General features: G+C 30.4%; 1 protein-coding gene across 1 annotated transcript; it reads right to left on the reverse strand.

Annotated features, from left to right (window-relative positions):
- Positions 1-1,567: 1,567 nt before the first annotated feature.
- On the reverse strand, positions 1,568-6,265 carry LOC120068706 (protein FAR1-RELATED SEQUENCE 6-like). The gene is made up of 3 exons (XM_039020427.1): positions 6,098-6,265; positions 4,939-5,495; positions 1,568-2,036 (listed from the first exon to the last, which is right to left on the reverse strand). Exons 1-3 carry the CDS (start codon positions 6,126-6,128, stop codon positions 1,842-1,844), a joined length of 783 nt encoding a protein of 260 aa, XP_038876355.1. The 5' UTR covers positions 6,129-6,265; the 3' UTR covers positions 1,568-1,841.
- Between the last annotated feature and the right edge of the window lie 3,693 nt (positions 6,266-9,958).

A 9,958-nucleotide genomic window follows, 5' to 3' on the forward strand; every position in this document is an offset into this window, starting at 1 on the left:
CTTCCGACACTATTCTAGTTTTTATCTTGTATATTAATTATGCGATCAAAATTCTGCAGAAAAAGGTTGGTATGCTTTGAGAGTTTTAAATTAAAGGTTAAACTATAATTTCCCCTTAACATTACTATTTGTTTCAAAAATATACTTTCAAAAGTTGTAATATTACCTCTCAACTTTTATAAACATTTCAAAACTATTTTTGAAGTATAAATTTCGTTGAATTTTAAATAGAAATTAGAACTTAAAAATATATGGCGACAACCTAAAACGATATGGGGATCTAAATTTTCATTTGATAGCACATTTCATCACATAAAGTGATATTGCGATCTTGGTTAAAAAGGGGAAGAACAACCCAACTAAAGGGCAAACTTTCATGGGATTTACCATTATTCCAAATATTCTAGATAGTAGAATCTTATGAGATAAGAGCAAAATCTCAAAACTCTTGGATCTTAAGCAAGGCATAATTCCTTTTATTCTCAAAGGGTTTGCAGTCATCGTGGAAATTCCATTTTCCCTACGATTAGTATCTTCCTTAAGCAAGCTTTGAATCTACTAAAGTAGATGGATATGACAAAAGTGGATATTTATGAAGGGATGAAATAGAAAGATTTGACTCGAGAATAGGTGACTCTTTAAGAAGAGAAGTAAGAACTCAACGGTGATTATAACTATTCATTTTTAAGATTTATGCTCATTACTAAATTATTTTTCTTTGGACATGGTCTATTGAACTGTTGTGGAATCACTTTCTTTTTTGTTATTTTAGTTCAACGATTGTAGGGACAGAAGATCAAACCATTGACTTTTGAGATATCATCGATATCTTATTTGTATCCATTGAGCTTGCTAGCACGTTTTTTAGTGCTCTAGAATATGCATTTTATCTTTGTAAACACTAAGATTCAAAAGAGCCAAAATAACCTATTCCATTTACCGAAGAGATGTATATTACAAGTGTACAAGGGTTAACTTTAAGTAGGAGAAGGTAAGAAGACAATAAAGAATAATATGATATAAATATTTACAATAATAATACAATTAGCACTGTAACAATCCTAATCAAGTGAGGGATTCTTTTTCATTCTTTTGATGTAATGAAAAAGATAAATACTATATATTATATTTCACTTCTACTGGTCTAACTCTAGTATGACATACTTTGTAAGGATTGGATGTGCAATTTACATTTTTAAAGTGACCAAGAGTAACTAACTCTTATTTTAGAATTAAAGCTACAAAAGGACCTCCTTATCATAACACCATCATATAAAAATCATTCATAAATAACTAATGAACCTTCATAAAGACGAGTATAGGTCCTATCAAAACATCTTACGAGGTTAGATTAAAGACTCGTGTAATGAAATCATCAACATGAGTCAACATCCATATCATTTTGTTGCATTACCTGTCAAATGATTTTGCAGCAAGCAATTTAAAACACGATAAGCTTTTTTTTTCCTTTCATGTCTCATTTCTTGTTTCTTTTCGAAGATAAATGGAAGTGATGTGAATGCCAAAAATCATTTTTCTTCCTATGATGTCTACAAAGACAAGTTCATGAATAACGTGAAAATTATTAAGGGAAAAAAAACTGAGACTAATGAAAATAGGATACAAATTGTTCGAATGCTGTACAAAACATGACATACATTGCGATTTACATGCAATGAATACCATGGGAAATATACTCCATTTTTGTGAAACTGAATTGACATCTAAATGCTGGAACATATCATAATAATTCAGAACTAAATTTCTTCACTCATCCAGCAACTATACCATCATCTTCATTTTGGAATCTGAAACTGGGAGTATAAAAGTATAGCCAAATACTATCTATGATTCTGCTGTTCTATGCTTTCCATCTCCTTCACATTGTCTACTATATGTTGGATCTTTCTCGACAAGTTATCGTTATGCTCCTCAATGTATTCAAATATTACTTCTAGATGCCTTTTATATGTTGCACATCGCTTTTTCTCAATTGCAAGCTGTTGAGACAGTTCGCGTATCTTATCATGTTCATTCTGCAACACAGGGATGGCAAAAGTTGGAGTTAAAGAATAATACAATGTATGCCTGTTGAATGCCATTTACAATTACAATATAGGAGACTGGAAAAAAACCAGTCATATAATTGAGCTATCTAATAACACCCTCTACATGGTGCTTCATGTTAGTCAAGGGAAGTATGCATTGTTTTATGATTTAAAAGCTCTGTTTACTATGAAAAAATGGTTAGAATATAACTAATATTTATTAACAAGAAAAATCAAGTGTGTCATCACGAGCTTAGCACAACGGTTAAGGTATTCCAACTTCCTCTAGGGGGTTCAAGTTTCAAATCCCTCCACTTCCTATTATGCGATATTCTATGAGCCAAAAGCTTAAGCTAAAACAAAGAAACCAAAGCCAAGGATCTCAAATGGGAAGTGGATTCCGAGCAAGGAAGTTGGTTACATCAACCAAGCTCTATCCTCCTCTTGAGTATCACTATTCAAAAGCTCAGTTTCTAGCCATTTTAAACGCACTAGCAAAAATCCCACAGATTAGAATGCACATATGGCATAACACAAGCTAAAGAACTAGTCAGACATAAGATAAGATCAAGAGTGTAATCTTTATGGCAAGACATGCAACAGATATAAGACAACAAATTTTATATATTTTCTTAACTACTACTACTATTATTATTATGATTATTATTAGTTTGATATGAAACAACAGAAATATGGAGTTGATCACAAAAAGGAGGACAAAAACAGTCTGGGGCAGGGGGATGCGGTCCCTCCCAAAGAAAAACTAGTGAAGCACCGCCTTCCAATCCTGAAGGATTAAACCAAGTCTATGGTTACCAAAAATAAAACCTCGTTATCTAAGGCACGGTTATGAAGAAAAGGTGGAAGAACCAACTATGGCCACCACCATTTTCTTTATTAAAAAACTATATGTTCAAATTGAAAGAAAGATGTACAAATCAGCTTCAACAGGGAAGAGACGACATGAACCATACTTTTAGTATATTAATGAGAAATGTGCAACCTAATTGATAATGCTAAGGTCATCATAATAGTTATTACATTAACATAAAAGTTTGCAGAGGAACCACATTCGAATAGAAAATCGTAACCACTTCAAGTTTACTCTTTGACTAGAAAATATCATTCAATCAGAGAAGTAATAGTTATAGCTTTTACATTTTTCAACTCAAGCACCTGAGAAGTCAACTTCAACCTAAATGCCTAGAACTTTTTTTATTTTTTGGGTGATGAAATCCAAAGAGACATTCTAAAATACACATGATGCCAAACCCCACCTGTATATCCCCCATCCCCGCCAAAATCTTCACAAGCTTCCCAATCCCTAAATTTTCAATTCCAACTGTGTGGCAAAGATAAAATTCAATAATAGAGATACTAGGTGTCTCCTTGAGAAATGGACCGTGGCCACTAGCTTACTAAATCTTCTACTTCCAAGAAATTGACAAGCGTTTAAGCATTTCCCTTTATCTCCCAGCATTTCCTTAGATAATATACAAACATAGGATTAAAAAATTCACATGCTTTTCCACCAAATGCACAAATTGGAGGCTCAAGAAGCAATGATTAAAGAGGGAAATAGTTTAAACGTTCTAGAGTAAAATTATCTCCACTATCCACACGAAAACTGGATCATTTTTGAGGATATTGACCTCCAAAGCACCAATGGTTCATTCCCTGAAGGCTTCTTTTCGGAAATATAGTTAGAAAAGTGCAGAACATCATTCCTGGGGATTTATAGAATCCCTGAGTCTTTCTAGATAAGGAACAAGGCTTCTATACAACTCTCACTTCTACTACTTTTCTTTCTCTTGATGTAAATCACGCTCCCGTTATTGTAACTTTAGTTTAACTAATCTTATGGCCAATTGGAGAATTTCTTTTTGTAATCCACGATAGGACCCTCTCTTTGGAGTTTCATCCCATCAATGAAATTTTTGTTTACTATTAAAAAAAAAAATCATCCCTGGGGGATTTATAGAAACTCTGATGGGCCTTAAAAACTATATTTAGGCAGCTTTTTCTTGGTGTCAAATTCATATATCATTTCTCTTATTGTGATTATGATGTCTCTTCAATTCTGTTGATTGGGGAGATTTTTGTAGACCTAATCATCTTTGAGAGTTTCTGTCTCCTTTCTATCATCTTTTCATGAGAGTTTCTGATTACCATTAAAACCTTAACATAGTCAAATCATGATTCATGACTCTAGTTACTCGCAGGCTTGCAACAGATAACTAAACGCCAAACCAGAAAATAATTCCCCTGAAGCTTCCAAATTTAGATTGTGAAATCTTGAGAAGGTCCAAGGAGACTTGAGCAGGCCAGAATAGGGAACAACAAGTCCACTCAACCGCGTCACTAAGTTCTACATTTTTAATAAGAAGTTCTAGATATTTGATAGGAATTAGGATAACAATGATAAAAAGCACAACATTTTTTTTTTTTTTTTTTTAAAAAGGAAACCGTGCCATTGATCTATCATCCATACAAGAGGCGCTATGTGATTTTCGTTCATTATGGTAGACCAATTTCTGGAACTAAGAGTCCTGCCTCTCCGAATTCTATTTAATGAAATACTTCAAATCTTATAAAATGCGACACACTAAGTTTTTCTTTATCTGTGTCGACACCTCTATGGAGGATGGGGGAGTTGAAGATGGAGGATAGAGGATGTCTGGTAACTATACCTGCCTCAGGTAAAGTAACAATGATAAACAAAATACTGGTTTCAAATAGCTGCATTGACCATTTTACTTCTATTTTCACTTAACAATTACTGAAGAAAGCTTAAATAGTAAATAGCCAGATGATTACGATCAGAACATGTGCCACCGTGTCAAGAAATGAATATGCATTGCAAACGTTGGTATATGGAAGAAGAACTTACCGGATATTGGTCATATATGCAATCTCTTCGACCTTTCCCAGGTGATAAAGGATGAGTATGCTCTTTTACAAATTTAGTGACAACCCATTTACCAGAATTTACTTTTCTCACCAAAATCATTGCCCTGCAACCTACCCTCGTCTCTGCCCTCTGCCTCACAATCTTTTCCCGCTTATCCGGCATTCTATACCCTTCCTTGTTGCAAACTAGTGCACGACCAATAGCTGTCCCATCACGTCTTGATCGGGAGAGCTTGCTAACACGAATTACAAATCCCACGCGTGTAGCATAAGAATTATAAAATGCATGAGCTGCTGCCTCATTTTCAAATTCCTGACCAACATACGGTTCATCTGCTTGAACTACAGGCAATCCAGGAACTGAATCCAAAATTGCATTCCTTCCAGATGAATCTTGTATTATTTTCTCATCCTGGTCCTGATCGAAAATCCTTTCAATAGAACTTACACCTGTTTCATTTTCATCAAGAGGTTTACTATCCTCCACCAGAGTCGAGTTTCCCACCACCTCACTATCACCATCAACCCCAAACTCCACTACAATCAACAATCAAAACCATTTTCAGAAAATGCCATAACCAAATTGAAAATAAAAGAACCAATGAAGACTGATCTTGCAAGAAACAAAAAAGTTACCAAAAAAAAAAACATGTATACAAGCATATTCTGTTCACTCGGGGGTGAGAAGCTAGACATGACACAAGTTAATACGGTAACTAAGACAGTATATGCCCTGTCTAAATGGTTAAACCAAGAAAATATCTCTACTTGATTGATTGATGAGTTTATTCCTCCAATAAATGCCAACAAACTATAAATCCTTAAAAAGTTCAATGCAATCTCCATAAACAAAAGTAACTCAAAAAGGGAAAGCAACAGGACCCAGGTCACCAAATCCAGAAGCGATTCAAATAATTTAAAAAAAAAAAAGAAAAAGAAAAAGAAAAGAAAATTCTCAAACGTCCATAACATTCATTCAATTCCCATCCACGTTTTTCAGCAAAGAGACAATCATTAATTTCAAGAAACAAATTACAAACACATATTCCTTCCATTTAAACAACATCCCTAATTTTTTCCCCCAATCTTCCAAACAAAGAAAGCACACAAAACGGCAACAAAATTTCACGATTACCCACCAAAAAAAAGAAACTCACTCCCAAATCCCATAAACCATCAATCAAACCAAAAAGACCCAAAATCAAAACGAAGACAAAAATGTCGATTGCAAATACAAAAACCCGGTGGAGTTCACAAACGGGAGTTAAAAGTTAATTAATTAATCACTCTAAGATAACAAAACAGAGACTTACTGAAAAGGAAATCAGGAGGGTATTTGATCGAAGTGGCAGAGAGAGAGAAGGAGAGAGGGATTCGAAACGGAGAGGAGGAGGGGAAGAGACGGTGGTGGCCGTGGTCGGGTTCAGGATGTAAAGATGGGGGTTCGGCTTTGAACGACGTGTCATTAGCTGATTGGGTCGGTTTCAAACCAAAAAGTCAACGTTCGGGAATGGACCTATCATATTATGACACGTTATCCGCTTTGGTGGACCTCTTTCGTGGAGTTACTGTTTGGATTTTTCAAGTGGTTTAGTTTCGTTTAGGCCGCGGTTCGGTCCATTCTAATCTTTCAATACACCTAACCAACTCTCTTTCTCTTTCTATTTTTTTTTTTTTTAAATATCACTAGTTTGTAATTACGTACGTTGTTGTGTTATGTGAGGCTTAAATTGAGAATTGAATTATAAGTTTAGATGTAGTTTGATAATTATTTGACCCCATTCGGTAATCTTGTTTTTGTTTTTTAAAATTAAGCATATGAACACTATTAAACTCTCAAATTTCTTCCATCAATGGCTTAAAAAATCAATTCAAATGTTGAGAACTATAAAAAAAAAAAAAAAAGTAAAAAGTTGCTTTTGTTTTTAGAATTTGGCTAAGAATTCAACTCTTATCCTCAAGAAATGTGGACGAAAGCAATAAATCAAATGGTTACCAAACAGGGACTTGGATTTTTGTTTTCATTTTTTTAAAATTAAGCTTATTTCATCCACATTATTATAAGCTAAGCAAACTCTCTATGGTTGTTTTATTCATTCCTTTTATTAGTTCAATGAGCGTTCAATGAGGGACAATTCAGGTCCATTCTCTTGCTTCGGTGTTAGTGGAGCACCAATATCCGGAGGAAGAAATTTGGAAATGGTGTTCATTGGCTTAATTTTTAAAAACAAAAAATAAAATGGATACCAGATAAGCTTTAATAATACAATTTTCATTTATAAATAGGAGAGTTTGAAAAAAAAATAGAAATTCATATGAATGAACGTGATGAATAAAAATGAATAAAAAATTAATCATAAAAAAAATATAAAAATGAAGATTTTAAAATCAAATATAAATTTAAGGAGAAAATCTTTTGAATTGGTTAATATGATGGTTGATAAAATTAAAAAATTGATTTGAAAATTAAAAAAATAAATCTAGAAGTGATTAAAAACAATAGTAATTAATATTTTAAAATCAAAGATAAATTAAATGTGGTTACAAATTATTTAATTGGTATAATAAATAAAATTATGACATATATCTATATATCCACAAAATTTGAAGAAAAATATTTGTACATTATTATATACTAAATAAAATAAATATTTGAATATACAAAAATACTACGTAAGTATCGATAGATTTTTTTTCTATATATAATTTATTGTGAAGCTATAGATGTCACCCAAATAATTAAAATCATGGAGATATTTTTATTTAAATTTTAAAATTATTCAAATTAGGAAATAAATTCAATTATGAGAGATCTGAAGATGATTCATTTTTAGAATTTAAACCTACGAATATAACTCATATCCTATTTTTATTTGAATGATTTCATATAATTTAATTTCAAACTTTTTTATGAACTAATTTAAAAGAATTGTGATCCTTTGCCAAAAAAAAAAAAAAAATCTTGATAAAAAAAATCATTTTATAGATAATTGTCCCTTACTTCATTTATTTGATTATTTTCTTATTTATTTAAACCATTTTTTTTTAATTTCCATAATCCTTTCTTATTTAAAAAACATATATATATTATTAGAGGACTTTTGATTACCCTATTAGATTTAAACCTTAAATGAAACAAAAATATCTTCTCTATCTTGTCAAAAATTTATGATAATTGTCTCTTAGTTGATTAGTTTAGATTTGATTAACTTCTTAATTTTTAAATTTCATTTAAACCAATATTAGAAAAAATCGTGATAATCCTTCTTTATTTAAAAGAAATTATTATATGATTTGATCACACTAATATTTTTCTATATTTTGTTTATTTTGAATTGAATGGTTTGATTATTCTCTTAACAAAATTATTGTTTTCTTTTTCTATTTTTATATAAAAATTTATTCGCTGAAAAAAGATTATAAAAATATTTTTTGATTATGCTCATAGTTTAAGTTTTTTTCAAAATTTAATTTAAACCAAAATATTACTATTCTTTTATGCAAACATTAACATAAACTTATTTTACAATGATTGTGATTTTAAACTATTTCAAAATTATAAAGACACAGAGTTAGTGTATAATTACAACAAAATTTAAAAGCGAAAATTAAATAATAATAATAATAAATTATTATAAACCTTTAAATTCATTGGTGTGAGTTTACAAAATTTAAAAAAAAAAAAAACTAAAAAAAAACATAAAACGTCGTCTCTTTTTTATCCATCAACCTCTTGATTGATTAAAAGCAAGAGTCTTCCCTAAACATCCACCTTATTCAATAGGTGAATCAAACGTGTATAGAAAAAATGATAGAACTTATGTTAATAAAAAAAAAAATATAGATATCTCCCTCTAGACCTAATACTAGAAACAAATTGGAAAAAAAAAATCTTCAACACATAGGAACAATGTCGCTATTAATTAAATTAAAAAATAACGTACCATAATACTGCAAACAAATTTTCTATCACAATAATAATAAAGCAAAACAACAATAATAAAGCAAATAAATTGGAGAGAACGAAAAAAATAATAGTAGAAGAAAAGATAGAGAGTTACCTAATCAATAATGAAAGGTCTAATTTAGTTATTTATAGAGAAAATTTAGATATCAAAACTATAGTTTTTTTTTTTTTTTTTTTTTTTTTTTTTCAAAAACCCTTTTAGGTTTAAATGGTGTTATATACTATATGTATATTCCTTTCAACGTGATGTAGAGTTTGTTTTTTAATTATTTTATTTTATTTTATCGTGATGATATATAGAGTTTGTTATGATTTAGAGTATTTTTTTTAAAAAAAAAATTAAATGTGAATTTTTTTTTTGGAACCCACGTGTATGAGATAACTTTCTTTAATAATAAATTTTGATCTTAAATCAAATTTGAGAGATAACCAAATTTTAAATCAATTAAATTTACATGTAATTTTTATTTTAATGACAAATTTTGGATCTTAAATCAAATTTTAAACCAATAAAATCCATATGAATGATAATTTTTTTGAAATCTAGGTGAATGAGATTAATTTTACGTGAATAATATGTTTTCTTTTAATGATAAATTTTAGAATCAATAAATTTAATTTAGGTGAATTATAAACTATTTTTTAATGATTTTAATGCAAAATTATATTATATAACCTTATAACCAATTACTAAAAGGGGCAAAAGGTGAAATCAAATGTTTCTCCTCTATAGCTCATTTTAGATAGTATAGATTGTTATTATTTTTTTCTACGAATTTGTGCGCATTTTTAGTAATATCACATAATAGTTATAAAAGATTGTTTAAGCCGCAACTTCAAATTGGTAAAATGAATTATTATATATTACTCCATGTGATAAATTGTGGAATATGGGAGTTGATTTTGCTAGATTGTTCTTTTATTTTTTGAAAAATGTTTATAGGTGGATAAGTGGGGCCTAACAATTATACCGTATATTTCGTTTTTACCCCTCCATGTACTCTATACGCACCATATGCCCGATTTATATGGG

The sequence above is a fragment of the Benincasa hispida genome, chromosome 1 (genome assembly GCF_009727055.1).
Source record: "Benincasa hispida cultivar B227 chromosome 1, ASM972705v1, whole genome shotgun sequence".
Lineage (NCBI taxonomy): Eukaryota > Viridiplantae > Streptophyta > Magnoliopsida > Cucurbitales > Cucurbitaceae > Benincasa > Benincasa hispida.

Bases quoted from the DNA above. Each gene is read 5' to 3' on its own strand.
- LOC120068706 (XM_039020427.1), bottom strand. From the start codon at position 6,128: ATGGGATTTGGGAGTGAGTTTCTTTTTTTTG. The intron at 5,496-6,097 runs GTGGGTAATCGT...TGTTGATTGTAG, and splicing joins GAGTGAGTTTCTTTTTTTTG to TGGAGTTTGGGGTTGATGGT. The intron at 2,037-4,938 runs GTAAGTTCTTCT...CCTGTGTTGCAG, and splicing joins GCATATATGACCAATATCCG to AATGAACATGATAAGATACG.